The sequence below is a fragment of the Nelusetta ayraudi genome, unplaced genomic scaffold, assembly GCF_046127955.1.
Source record: "Nelusetta ayraudi isolate G7.1 ecotype Tasmania unplaced genomic scaffold, CSIRO-AGI_Nayr_v1 ptg000020l, whole genome shotgun sequence".
Taxonomy (NCBI): Eukaryota; Metazoa; Chordata; class Actinopteri; order Tetraodontiformes; family Monacanthidae; genus Nelusetta; species Nelusetta ayraudi.
Window position 1 is genome coordinate 2,237,180 of NW_027466070.1, and position 15,007 is coordinate 2,252,186.

A 15,007-nucleotide genomic window follows, 5' to 3' on the forward strand; every position below is an offset into this window, starting at 1 on the left:
GTTTGCAGAGATTTGTTTTACGAGAAGAGGGACTGGCGATCTCGTTGTTACCTGGAGGAGCTGGAAATACTTTAGGTCCGAGCCTGGCGAGATGGATGGGTAAGATTTTGGACTGTATTTTACTGTATTTTACTGAGATTAAGAGCCAGGTAGGATGTCGGTGCGCTGCACGTCACATCCGCTTTTGTCATTCAGCTGTAAATAAAATGCCAAAGCAGCATCGTGACTTCCGAACAGTGTGCGGTTGTTGTCGGGATAACGGGCCGTCAGAAGCCATCTGAAAGATAGAAAAATGTTTCTTACCGCATGCTGCTATGCAAATCACCCATGTTATCACCTTCCGAAATTTCCCTCTTTTGATTGAACGGAGCTTGCTCTTTCTTCCAATGGGTTTCCAGTACCGATCCGAGGCTGTATTTGCGCCTAAAACGCTGTCAAAACTGCCACTAATAATTTCCCATGCAGCCTCCATTTCTCAACTGGAAAAGAAGTCGAAAAGGCGCGCAATAAAAACAAAACAACCCACCCCAATCACTGAGATGTAGATTTGCAAGGGACTAGTATTATCATGGGATCAAGATCACAGGCGTCCTCCGTGATTATTACAAATGACCAGAGGTCACCAGGTAGTACTATTCCTGTGTGAATAGGGCTGTAGAATGTAAACAGCAACAGTTTTGCTGTGAATTATATCAGGGTCCATCCAGGTTCCATCCTTTGGCTGCGAGCCCTGACGTGTGCGGCCGCCACACCACTGTCTGACATGGGGGGGGCATCTAGTTTTTTTGGGGGTGATCCTCACCGGTTGCACTTCAACACTGACCGACCCCCCCCTCTCCCACACCCACCCACCCACCCTCACCCCCGTCTCCCACCCACCTCCCTTCTCCTCCTTTTCTTGGGGGAGGCTTTTCATAGGACTAATTGGAGTGTGCAAACCATCATGGCCCGAGTGCTCCCGCAGGGCCTTATCCCCCACCCCCACCCCCCCCGCCTCTCCCGACACCCGGCCTTTTATTATCAGTTGCCATATCGAGTAAACAACCTGTTAGTGTAAATTAGGGTCCGCTGAGTGATGAAGCGACACACGCAAGTCCTCCTCGCCGCCTCCCCGGCCTCCTTGCTCTCCTTTCTGTCCCTCGCCGGCCGCACTCTTTCCATCCCTTTGAGCTCTTTTTCTCTTTGGTGCCCCCCCCCACCTCCTCCACCCCCAACCCACCACCCTCTGTTCTGCCTTGTTTGGCACGCAGCCTCTTTCAAAGGCATTGGTGGCCATGCATGATGGTGATGGCAATGCGTGCGTGTGTGTGTATGTGTGTGTGGATGCAGGGGGTCTGGAATGAAGATTGAAGCGGACAAAAAAGCCCTGGCGCAACCTTGAGGTGGAAATTAATAATGATAAAAATAATTACTGCCCCACTCCCCTTGCCCACGCCTCAGCGACCTAGTTTTCATAATGGAGAACGATAGCCCCCAGTCCCGTTCGTGTGTGTGTGTGTGTGTGTGTGAGAGAGAGAGACAGTGTGTCTGTGTGTGAGAGTGAATGTGGGGATGTGGCTGCGAATGAAAGTGAGTGTGTACCAGGGATGGATGTAGGACAGGACCTACATGAAGAAAACAGAGGGGCCATCAGGTACAAGGGTGGGTGTGTGTGTTGCTGCTGCTGCTGCTAATAAAGACCGCTACAGGTAAAACAGATGGCACTGCTGGCACACTCATGTTGGCACACACACACACACACACACACACACACACACACACACACACACACACACACACACAGCGTCTTGAGAGGAAAGATTTGTGTTAACGTCGTTCAGATTGATAGAGGGGGCTCTCCCTCTCCCTCTCTCTCCCTCTCTCTCTCACTCTCTCTCTCTCTGGTGGGCGTGACAGCACCGGGAACACGTGTATTCAGCAGGGGTGTGTGTGTGTGTGTGTGTGTGTGGAACAGACGGTGAGCATGGTGCCATGACCGAACTGCACACCGTCAGAGGAAGCTGCAAAAGGTCTCTCTCTCTCTCTCTCTCCTTCTCTCTCTCCTTCTCTCTCTCTCTCTCTCTCTCTCCCTCTCTCTCTCTCACACACACACACACTCTTAAGCTTCGCTGTAAACTGGTGTGTGACATACAGACACTTCAATCTGGTCTCACCCTGTGGTTGCTGTTTTGGATGAGGGCGGTAGTTCAAGAGCGGCTGCATGACATGTCGGAGGTGGTGTCTTTCCCCTTGTGTAGCGGAGGGGGGCGCGTGTTTCTATCTTTCTATCTGAAACACATGTTTGCAGCATGATTTGGTGTGAAAAGGTCCAGCGTGACCTCTTGGTCTAGTCTGGGATTACTTTGATAGTCGTAACGGTCTAAAAAAGCCTGTGCAAATGCAATAATCTTTTTGAAATTAGACGATGGATTTTCAGACTCTATCATTAATAAACTTGTAATAAACTTATCTTCATAAACTGGCTTTGCCTCCTCTTGCTGACCATTAGGGCCGTCTGCCTTCTTCGTGCTGTTCAGGATGCTCATTAAGGACACGTAATGTGTTTGTAGCCGGTGTCATTTGTTTGAGTTTAATATTCTGTTTAAAAAAAAAATAAAAAAATGCAATCATCACTTAAGTGTAGCCCAGGCAGCAGAATCAATAAAACAAATTGAATGATCGTATTATTACAAAGCCATGTTGGTTAATGTGTGCTGCATCCAGCGCGCCTGCAGGAAATGAAACCTGTCTCCTCTCGCTCGCCTCCGTCCGTTCGCCCTGTTATAGATTTATGCTTTGCGTGTGTGTGTGTGTGTGTGTGTGTGTGTGTGTGTGTGTGTGTGTGTGCGTGTGTGCGTGTGTGCGTGTGTATTTGTGTGCACGTTTTTGCGCTTTTCATTAGTGAGCCTCGGATCTCCCAGGTCCGGCCGTCCACCTCACCACAAGCAAGTTATTCATTTATTAATAGCATATTTGATGAATGCATGCAGGAGTCCATCCTCCTCTCATGTCTTCTCCCTTCACATGTCGCCGCCATTAGAATAAAAGCTAAATAAATGGCCGCGTCTTTCTGGGCAGGTCGGCTTCCAGTAGAATCTAAATATGCATTTTTATTTTCTATCTAAAATCACAACTTCAAGAGAGAAAGTGAAACTTTGAATGATTAACTCTGTGTCTTTTTGTGGCCATAGCTTCAAAGCTAAAACACAGCAAGGTCTCTGCGAGGAGACGAAAGGCTATCGGAGCTGCGCACACTGCAAGGAACTTAAGCTATTTAAGAACTCTCACTGGTGAGTTAATACATTTAGATTAATTAAAGGTGCTTAATTAAGGCACTGAGGAGCTGAAGGGTGGCTGTGGACTGGTGGAGAGGAGCGGCCGAGGAGGACGGAGATAACCCCTGAACTCACTCTGCACCCTCCTGCACAGCGGTGCAGCCGCTGGACCTCCTCACTCAGCCGGCCAGGACACACTTTCTGAAAAGTTGCCGCTCTATTTATACCCACTTTTTTTTCTTCCTGTAGTTTCTTTTTCTGGATGTTTCCTGGTGTCTGCTCACCGACTACGGTAACGTGTTAACTACTGGTTTTGTTGTTCAGCACACGGCTCATTCCTGGCCACTTGTGGCAATTCAATCAGTTAATGCCGCCAGGTATGGTCCATTTTGCAAAAGATATCAAGATCAGCTGAAAGAGGTTCTTGGAAAAGCAGCCAGGTGTCAGAGGAGCAGGTTCGGTCTGTGATTCACACTGCAGTGAACCAAGGCAGGCAGTCCAGTGATTTTGGGATTCACTTTGTTGTTTCAGAAGGCATCGAGTGAAAGGATTTTTTTTTTTCTTTTTTCCACCGGGTGGCCTGGGAGGTGTTTATTTCAGACTGCTGGAAAAATGAGCAGCATGTGAAACTGTGAATTCTTTTTTTCCAACCAGAGCAGTGCGATCAGATGAGGGCACCTGGTTTTGTACGAAACTGATATACCATGGGTATAAATAAAAAAAAGGCTGAAGAGTGATGACCACTTCAGCTAACGGTGTCTGGTGCAAGGAAAGAGATGGACTCCGCTGACAATGAATGGTGAAAGGATGTGATGTGGCATTAATGAGAAAGAAGAGGCGCTCGAGAACAGAGTGAGGCTGTTCCTTCCAAGGCCGTGCAACGTTTTCTCCTTTGTTGGCTCAGGTGACAGTTACGCATGGATCAGCTTGACCACCATATATACGTGTATATATACTGTATATATATATATATGTGTACATATATATATATATGTATATATATATCTGTGTAAATATATATATATATATATATATATATATGTGTGTGTGTGTATATGTATATGTGTGTATATATATATATGTGTGTGTGTATATATATATATATATATATATATATATATATATATATATATATATATATATGTGTGTATATATATATATATATGTGTATATGTATATGTATATATATGTGTATATATACATATATACATATATATATATATATATATATATATATATATATTTGTATTTATACAAATCTGCCTACTTTGAATGAGGGAACTTTAAAAAAAAAAAAAAAAAAAAAAAGGCAGTAAGAAAAACCTAAAACCGGCAGTAGTACGTTTGAATTTTTATTCTGTCATTTGTGATTATGAATGTGTGTGTGTGTATTTGTGCATGTGTGTGTGTGTGAGGGAGAGAGAGAGTGAGACCAGGGTTTAGACTGTGAAAGCATCTGGCCGTGCTGGCCCGGCCGTGCCATCCTGCTGTGGGTCAGTCGGCCTGTTTGGATGGGAAGCGGCTTTGAGTGTGTGTGTGTGCGTGTGTGCGTGTGTGTGCAGTCTGTTGGCTCGGGAGTGTTTACGTCTGTAATAGGCACTTAACCACACAAACACAGCAGGAAGCTGAGGGGAATCAGCATCAGAGAGGCTCAGCGCTGTCAAAGACAAGTGCATTCACTTATTTATTTCTTGACTGTGTTGAATGTGGATGATTTGGGGAATTGGGGGGAGGGGGTCTTGGAGTATTTACTGGAGATGGACTTGCAAAGAGACAAATGTGGATGAATTGAAGTCGGCTACAGTGTCACTGGATGAAGGGTTTCGTTGTTTGTGTCTGTCATAGCAAACTCGGAGGATTCTGCGTACAACACTGTGAACAAAATATTTCTCCATCCTTTTTGGGGAGCTGAGCTGAAGCGCAGACTGGTCGGGAGGTGCGGAGGGGGTGGGGGGTGTGGTGTGGCTTACGTCTACAGCGTACCGCTGGGTTAATCCAGAGCAGGGAGGCGGCGCACGATGCAATGACAGGGGGAGAAAAAAAAAGTTGGAGAATCCTCTGGAAAAGGAGATCCGGATGGAAAAACCACGGGGGGAAAAAAAGCAACAGCGGCGCACGAGAAGGAAAACAAGTTTTTTTTTTCCCTTTTTTTTCGCGCGCGCTGCTGAGGACACGGAGGAGAGACGGAGAGGAACGGGAGCTGGAAAAATAAGTGAGGGGAGGGTGGAGGGGGGCAGAAGGGGGGTTACAGGAGGGAGGTGGGGGACTAACGGGGGAGCAGCGGCGACGCGGGGGGGGGAGCAGGAGGGAGGTGAAGAGAGTGGGAGAGGGAGGGAACGGGGAGGTGTGACAGAGGGAGGGAGAGGAGTAGACGACTGGTGGTGGTGGTGGTGGTGGTGGTGGATGGGCAGAGAGACAAAGGAGGGAAGAAGCAGAAGATCCATCAGTGGGCTGATGAAGACGCTGACAGACAGACAGACAGACAGACAGGAGGCGGATGCAAGAGTGCTAACACGGAATAACACAGTGGTTTGGGAAAGAAAAAAAGTGAAGGAGGAGGGATAGGAAGTGAGGAGGGGTGAGTGTTAGTGGTGGTGGTGGTGGTAGAGGGGGGCGGAGAGATTAAGGAAGAAAAAGGCTGAGTGATAGAGAGGAGGAGGAGGAGAAGGAGAGCCAGCCAGCCAGCCAGTGGAGGGAATGGGAGGCCGTCTCCTAGAGCGTACGCTGCGAAGCCGCCGCTAAAGCGAAAGAGAGAGAGAGGGAGGGAGAGAGAGAGAAGGAAAGGAGGGAGGGAGGGAGTAAGTGAGTGAGGGTGGCTGGGTGGGTGGGAGGAGAGAGGGAAGCAGAGGGAGGGGGGGTGAGGTATTTAAACGCTGGAGCAGGACAGACGGGCGAAGCTCTGAACTCCTGAGAGTGGAGGTAGGACAGGGAGAGGAGGGAGAGGAGCAGAGCTCAACAGCAACACTCACACTCACACACACACACACACACACACGCACACGCAGAGTCTCAGGCACTTTTTGGACTTTTTCCTCGTCCGTGGACTCCAACCGGCGCCAGGAAACTCTACCTCTCTCATCACTCTCCTCCTCACCTGCACGTGCTCGGAGCCCGGCTCACACCTCCGTGCCCCTCCTCCGCCCGCCTGCCCGCCGAGGGCAGATCTATGGCCATGGTGCGGGCCTCTCTGGGCGGCGCCCTGGGCTGCGCCCTGCTCGCCCTGGTCCTGGGCAACGGCGGCATGGATTTCGGGGCTCCGCCGGCCAGCTTCTACCCGCGTTTCAACCCCTTCTTCTTCCTGTGCACCCACCACGGGGAGCTGGAGGGAGCCGGGCTGGCCGACGGCGGCGGAGAGGTGCTGCTCACCCTCCAGATCACCGGCAGCCCCAGCAGCTACACCCCCGGACAGGAGTACCAAGGTGAGCAACGCCACCTGCACGCCCTCTCTCCCTCACTCACTCCCTGCCCACTGCTTTGTGCTGCATGTGGAGGAGTATTTAAGCTGCCGTGATTTAGGAGAAACAAAAAGATGCGCGTTGGAATTTCGCTGTGAGAATTCACGTTGTGTTTTAGATACATTTATGTCTCTTAAGCAGAGAATAAAAGATGTATTAATTCGCCGGTATGAAATTGTAAAAAAAAAATAAATAAAAAAAAGGAACTTTAGGATGAAGAGTTGTGCACGTACACACGTGCACCCATCGCTGGGATTCTCTGGCAGGTGTTTTGCTTTGAGCACGAGGTCGAGCTGTGCACGCACTGGGAGCAGAGCGGGAGGCTCAGCTCGGGCAGAGTGGACCTCATCCGGGAAAAAACACATTTATGTAACTGTAACGAGTCATGATGCTGAGTGGGACTTGTGTTGAGCGCCCGCCGCCGCCACCGCCAGCAGCGCCGGTGTTTTTTTTGTTTTTTTTTTGCCGAGCTGTGATCCTCGCATTGCGTGTGTAGGTGGAATAACGGCGAGATCCCTGAATGAGAGAAAAAAAGAGAGTGCAAGGAAGAAAAAGTGCAAGTGAGAATGGACAACGGCAACGAGGGGCTGTTGGGGTGGATAGAAAGATAGAAAGATAGAAAGATGGAGAACAAGAACAGAGACACTCGCTGTCCTCTCACGCTGAGGTTCTGGCACCTGGTCCTGGAAAAATGTTTCCCTCTGACCTCCCAAACTGTATCATCATTCCTCACTCACTCACTCACTCACTCACTCACTCACTGGCTCTCAAGTCACTTAACACTGGGGACACTGACCCAGGCAGGCCAGTGAAGAGCAGTCAGGGTCACATTCCCAGGCTGCTATCCTCCTCTCGTACACTCAGCTTGTGTCCGCGTCTTCTGTTCAACTTCATACACAAACAATTTGTGTAATTCAGCCGTATCATTTCCCTCCACCACCCCTAAAAACTCAGTCTTTGTTGTGCTTGACCTAATTTGATACTTAAAATAGTGTATTTGCTGATATCTCTGGGGTTTTTCTTTGTTATTGTCTTTTTTTTGCTCGGTGACAACTTAAATAGACCTTTCGGCTTGACTTGCCACAGAATTTATGTAATTCTATACGGGATGAAAAAGGAAATGAGAGGTCTGGGAAAAGAGAGCAGGAAGCCACAGAAAGAGAGAGGGGGAATCTGAAGAAGCGGCATTATCATCTGGAAAATAACAGCCTGGATCAACCCTCCAGTCAAGCACCTTTTAACTGGGGTGGGGCTTGTTGGGCGAGCGTGGTGGGGAGGGATTTGAATAACTAGCTGGTGGATGTGAGGGATAGAGGTTTAAATAATTAGCATTAGAAACGTGGTGGACAGGGAGGAGGGAGAGATTTAAATAGGGCCGCGGCTGGGATCGGATGGAGTCGCGGGGGGAGATTTAAATGACGATGAGAGGATTGAGCAGATAAGATACCAAGAGCAGGGCTTTCACTGGAGAGAGAAAAAAATGACAGGGTTCCAAGCTGCTCACTTTTTCTCCCCCCCCCCCCCCCCCTCCCTCAGCCCCGTGTTTTGGCACACGATCCCAGCTCATTGTTAAATTTCCAGGGTTTCGATGGAGTTTGGAGGGGGAGGTGGTGGAAGAAATGGCGTGCAGGCGAGTGCAACGTTGCTGGCTTAGTTGTGCAATAAGAAGCAATCCCCCCGTCTCGATTTTTTTTCTTCCATCCCTGCCTCTCATCTTTGTACATTTTCATCCTTACATGTTCTTACAGCAGTCGGCGGCAGAACAGGTATTGGTGCGAGCGGACGAGCGTGTCTGCTAACGGCATAATGACAGATAAAAGTGAAAGTGAGCGCAGCAAATTCCAATTTGCGGTGACAAAATGTGTCCATGCCATTGTTTACTCATTTTAGAGAATGTGTATTTATCTCTATATATTTTTCCCTACGTTTGTTTGAATTGATTTTTTTGTCAATGCCTTTTCTGTTTGCTGTCTGAGGTTTTTTTTGGGGGGGGGATTTGGAATTTGGATTTGGATTAATCTGTTAAAAGCAAATGTGCGATCTGACCGGCTGAAATGGAAACAGTGGGAGGACGACATGAGAAACGCTGGGCTGCGTGGTTGTCGGTGGACTGTGGAAAAAGAAAAGCGGAAGTAAGAGCTCGGAGGGGAGAGGTGGTTCGCAAAAGGAGAAAAAGAAGTTATAAAAAGAAAGAGGGGCCAGGTGACCCCGTGGTAAAGAGGCGGGAGGCGACCGCCTTGGAGACTCACCTCGGTACTCGGCGCGGGAGGAAAAGGAAGATTCTGTGCGGCCGACTTATCGCGCGGTAATTGGGTTTCTGACCTTCTGCCTCTCCGTTGCCGCCAAAGTGATAAGAGCGCGCGTGGGCAGCGTCCTCTGTGTGTGCGCGTCGTCGACAGGATTACCGTGTTTGGCGCTCAGAATGAAATGACCAAGAGAGGTTAAGTTACGCTCTGCGAGAAACGTTTAAGAGGGTGGGCGTTTTGGCAGGGTCACCACGGACGCAAACGGGAAAAGAAAACAGTGTGCCGAGCCGCTCGCAAACGGAAGGAATGAAAAGATCTTGGAGCGGACTCGTGCGCTTGCATTCAGACTCCGGACCACGGAAACAGAGAAGACGCACACACAAGCGCACACCACTCACATAACTGTCCACATCCACTCTAATCTTGCAGAGGTTAGTGGAGTATAAAGGAAGCAAGGTCAGCGCCGGGATTGGAGCCTGTCCTGTAAATAACCAAACAAACCTTTGAACCGCTTTTAAGAGTCGGACACTCAGGAAGCAGTTTTTTTTATTTATTTATTTTTTGTCATGCAGTTTTCCTTGGTTACATTTTGTCTCCAACCTCTCCCAACACAACTCTGGCAATGCGAGTCGTTCTCCATGCGGCAGCTGCATGTTTATAGGAAAGAGATCGGAATACAAAATCCAGACTCCCGTGTCTAAACGGGGTCAGTGATCACTCTTAGTCCCAGCTCCTGCCGCTCTGGAAAGATTGCGTGTTGATTTTTACAGTTAATGGGCAATTAAATAACACAAAGATACCGCAGAGTTTGAACATAACCCTGTGCTAGGTGTAAAATTGATTCAGTAGCACAACGGGAGAAAACTGCGATGGAGTTAAGAATAGGCAGAAAAATAAGAGTGCAAGAGCAAGAATAGAGCTAGATGGAGAGAGTGCCTTTGTGAGTTTAGGAATTTTCACCCTTTTTCTGTCAAACTAATGTGCAATGCTTTGGATCCCTGCGCTTGTTTTGTATGAATGAGCCCCTCGCACAAGCCCAACTCGTTTAGGCACAAAGCCACAAATTTGCCTCTTCTCGCTACAGCCATTGTCTATGTTGTGGGATTCAGCAGCGTGACACTCCCGCAAGAGTGCCACCATAGAAAAACAGGAGGGACTAGCCGTGGCGCAAGGTAAAGGGCACGGGGTAGAAGAACAGGAAACACTTGAGGGTGCAGGCAGAAAATGGCCGTTGCTAATCCGTCAACGGTCCCTAAAGAAGTCCCCTGTTCCGCGGACCTTTTCATGTGCAAATGATTGAAGACGCCGAGGAAACAATCAGCATTTCGAGGAGATTTGGACTTTTTATCGTAATAGGAACACAGAGATAATTTTGTCCCCACATAAATGCCATCAGCTCCCCTCGTGATAACCTATCAGAGAAGACATCGCAAATTACTTTAGTGGCCAACCTGCCATTCGGAAACAACTCACTGTGCTCTGCAATGGCAAAGAGGTCACTGCCTATCTGCAAAGTGGATTGCTTGTCGTAGTTGTGAGGGACCTTTTTTTGTCCCACCAGCGTGCTCTTGACTCTATGTTGAACAACAAATCACTTGTGTCGGAATGAAGGTCACAGATACCAAGGCCCTCGAGGAGAAGACACTATCGCACCATGTGCCAGGCTGCATGAGTGACACAGTGGAAACTGGGGACACACTGAAGTCCTCTTTGGCGTTTGGTTGTCCTCCTGCAACAGCAGTAAACTGCTGTGACTTAATGGCCAATCTGGATTTTCTCTCTTGCTTTCTGGAGCACTTAACCTTTAACGTGATGGGTCTATTTTCCAAACCCCAGCCAACTTCTTGTCAGCGTTCAACTGTGATTAGATGTGGAATGTGTCTCCCTTCTCCTGTCCGCTGTCAAACTGAACTGTCATCTGTTCAAACCTGTTGCGCGACTGAGTAAATGTTTCTTTAAAGCCCCTTGCCAATCGAATTCACACAATTCTGCTGCAAACGAGCCACTCCTGCCTGGCTTGGTAGCCCGGAATAAAGGGCGTGCCCACTGATAGAGCAAACAGAAGTATAACTTGGCCAGATACTGGGTGTGTAAGAACTACCTTTGCCAAAAGGGGGTGACTAGTGTTCCTCGCTGCCGGCTCAGATATCCAGGGGAACTCTTAAATAATTCTTACAGCACAGAAAGGATTGCTCAGTGACCCATCAAAACACTGGCCTAGTTTCCTTGCAGACATCTGCTTCAGGTGAAGAGGGACGCCGTGAAAGAAAGTAAGAGCGAAGACAAGAGTGGGGTGTGTATTGAGGCTAATGGTTTAATAGGGCTCTCTACAGTGAGCAACAGGGTGGTTGCACTTGCACGTTGGAGTGGTTCAAACCTGTGCATTCATTAGCGTCCCCGTCTCCCCCGCCCTCCGCTCTCCAGCCTCTCTGCCTCCGCTCGCTGGGCTGAATAGGCCCGAGTGTGGAGAAGAGTGTCAAGTGTTTCACTGTGTCTCCAGGCTGCACTGGGTGTGTTTGGGTGGGTTGCATGATGAACCATTAAAAACCATTGTGATCCCTGGAAGATGCCAGCTTCCTTTGTGTGAATGAGCCTATAGGCAAGAAATGAGAATGGACATTCAGCAGGGGACCTCCTCTTTTGTCACGCATGCACGCTTGGCCACGCGCACGGGAGTCTCTCCTCGGCGGGTGATCCATCACGACACGGAGACAGGTCAGATGTTCCGCTGGCTAAACACAAATGTCCTGATCAGTGAGTTTTCACGTCCTGCAGCAGCATTACCGCAGGATACAATATGATAATAGGATTATGACAATTTCCTTCCACGGCAGGTGTTAAAACAATCGTGCACGGTTGTTGCGTACACCGGCAGACACCGTCCATTGTACTTTTTCCCGGCAAACGTGCTCCTGCTACTTTTGGGACTCTCCCTAAAACGGCAGCAAGCGTCAACAAAGCTAGCAGAATTTGAATCTGTGGTAGCCGAGACGTCCCAGATGCCACATACAATGATGCCACATTGCTGTAGAATTGATTTGCGGCATCAGCGCGTGGAGAATCGCCTCGGCGACATTGTGCGCCGTCGGCAGTCTGGTGCCAGCGCGGTGGTGCCAGGTGTGGCAGGAAGAGCTAAAAATTGAAGGCAATGAGCAGATCTCTGCCAGGCAGAGGTGTGCGCCTGTGCCAGCCTTATCCGGGCGAGCGGCGGGGAGCTCTTACATTTTTCATTTTCAATTTCCTCAACGGATTCGTTTTTTTTCCCCCAGCCAAAACATAAAAGCTCTTCACAGGGTGTTGCGAGTTGTGTTTTCAGTAACTTTCACGAGTGGGCAGACGAGTAGGCACAAGTATTTTCATGATGCTGGAGTGTGCGCTTGCCTTTCGGGGGTTTGCCCGATTTGAAGTGCCTCTCAGTTGATATTATAGGAAAATCTGTGTGCACGCTAAGCTCCCGCTGTCCTAGCTTACCACGTGTCCCTCTTTTGCTTGTTTGAAAGTTTCGATTTTACAGAGCAGCCAGAGCCGCCGAGACGTAAATCCCGCTGCTGGTGCCACATTAGCAATATGTAAATGGTCCAGTGTGACATTATGCAATTTTCTTTCCTCATACACAAAAGCAATTGGAGGCATTATTGGCTGTTATTCACTCACAATGCGTTGTTGCAGGAGATTACATTTAATAGAGAATGCTATTTCCAGTCATTGAATATATCAGTCGCTAAACTCTGAGTGAGAAACACAACATGAGCTCACAGAGCCCACACACCATACTGCACACCCTGCGGGTGTAATGATGAATCTCCGCTACAGCGTATTTATTGTTCAGTTTTCAATAGAAAACACCGGGGACACCCCCCCACACCCCGCCCACAAACACCCTCCCCCCACCACCTCTACAGTCTATTATTATTTTTATTCCTATTCTAATTCTTTGATGTTCACTTCAACTAACACACAGGTTGTAAACAGCACAGAGCCCCCCCCACATCTTCAGAATGCAGAAATGGAAGGTCTGCACATGACATTGAGCTCTGTGTTTCTATGCAAACTCATGCTAATGTGCCCATCCCAATCTAGCCCGTAACAATGGGCCAGTGTTCCTTGTCCTTGAGGAGGACCAAGTGGACGAAAGCTAGGTCTTAAAGAGGGACGGATCCCTTTGAGAGTCTTCCCTCCCTTGGCCCTGTCCTCAGTTTTGAACGTGTTCTCATAGGGTGGTTTCCCAGCCGCTGTTGATTAGTGTGTCAGCTTTGCCGATGGGCTCTTCCTTTCGGAGAATGGAGCTCCTGAGGAGTGTTACCCTCCTCCTCCTTCTACACCTCTTGCTCCGGACCCTCCTCCTGGCGCCCTCATTGAGGGAGCTGTAATCCCTGCTTGGGGGCCACCGTGTCGCCTGTGCTGATATCATTCAAAGGGCCTTGTAGCACTCCAATGGAGCCACTACAGAGGAGACAGCATGGTGCAACTGGCTGGGCTCTGGGCACATGCCGTGTGGCGCAGGCGGATTAGCCCCAGTGCTACCTCCCATTCAGTGCCAGTACCCCTCAAACAACTCGGCCCACTCTGGCCGCGGAGACACAACAGGCTGGCGAAGGCAGATTACACATCAGGAAATATGTATTAGGCTCATACATGCTCCAGGTAAAAGAGAGGCAGGAGGATTAGTTCATATTCATAATTCTCCTGAAAATACTCAATGCTAACTAATCATTAATGATACCCTTCCATATCTCAGTCCAGGTTTCTGAAAGGGGTTGCCGGTCTAAAATATCTATTTTCAGCCTGCTTTGCTCAAAGTTAGGATTGTGTCATGAGTCTGCAATTGGCCACTGACATTCCAAACTCCTAAAATTCAGAACAAAGTCATTACATTTTCATGTATGTGAAACATACCATTTGCAGATACAAGTGCACATGTCCTCACAGCACAGCGTGCAGAATCATCGCATAATCCCTGTTATCAAATGAAAGCAGAGGTCTGGGACAGAGGTGGGGTTGAGAGGGGCGAGACTGTGGGAGCATGACGGCATTAATTACAACGATGGGTGCATTTGCCATTGTGATTAAGACTGGATGTCAAAGGAAACGCTCTGCATTGATCCAGTGCCAGTAGAGACCATCTAGTCTTTCATTATTGCAACGAGATTGTTTATTAGAAATCAATTTCCTTCCACGCTGTACAAGAGTCTTTCTCCACACCACGGTGCCACTCCCGGCTCCTTCCACCGACTCGCTGTTGCGCAGAGACAATGGCGGCATACCATCTTCTTTTACTTACTTGGCTCTAATCTGTCATTTTCATGCCAAGGAAGATCTTAGAGCACAATAGCGAGGCGCAAGATCCTCCGGCTTCCTTTCCAGCCCACAGGATGTCTTTAAGTTCTTTAATAACTTGCCAAACTTTAGGCTTGCTTTAGGAACCAGACTCACATTTGCAAGTGCAATAACAGTTGTCGTCAGCAGCGTATGCGCACAATCTTATCTTGATTAGTTAAAAAAAAAAAAACAAAAAACATGAAGATATTTTCTGTGGCATAGTAATGGAGATGATTTGTTGTAAGCCAACAACAAATCATTTGATAAAGCAGCTGTAAAATGAGACACAGTTTACACTGTAAGTGTATTCTGCACCGTAAATGATATTCTGTTAGTGTTACGAAGAGGAGAGTGTAGATAAAAACAGTTTGACAAGCGTGAGTAGCCTGGGAATGTACGCAGAGTTTTGGTTGTAAGCGACAGTCCATTTATTGCTTGCGTTTCTAAGATACTAGGTATGTAGTTGGGACTTCAAGTCAACCTGTCAACACTGCTGGAAACTCTCAAAAAATCGTAGCAGAGACTTATGTTTACATGTCCTTTTAATGTGGACATTTGTGTGCATGTAGGCAGAAGTCTCCTTTGTGTCGCTGTGTCTTTTATCCTATATGAAGTTCAAACAGTTGAAAACCTCATGAAAACTCCAGTTTGAAATGTCATCTCACAGGGATGGCTCAGAGGTGGACAGGTTCTCCTGCTGATAATTCCCTTTGATCAGTCAAGCTTTCAGTGG

At 48.3% G+C, this 15,007-nt stretch overlaps 1 protein-coding gene across 3 annotated transcripts in view; it reads left to right on the forward strand.

Moving 5' to 3' along the window:
* The first annotated feature begins 6,127 nt into the window (after nucleotides 1–6,127).
* The window catches only part of reln (reelin), a 95,533-nt gene continuing 86,653 nt past the window's right edge, over nucleotides 6,128–15,007 (forward strand). For 2 of the 3 annotated variants that reach the window (XM_076027394.1, XM_076027395.1), the window contains exon 1: nucleotides 6,129–6,673. In XM_076027394.1, the coding sequence (XP_075883509.1) occupies nucleotides 6,421–6,673 (253 nt within the window). In that variant the 5' untranslated portion in view covers nucleotides 6,129–6,420. Of the gene's footprint in view, nucleotides 6,674–15,007 lie in introns of all 3 variants that reach the window. The other variant, XM_076027392.1, reaches the window with a different exon arrangement.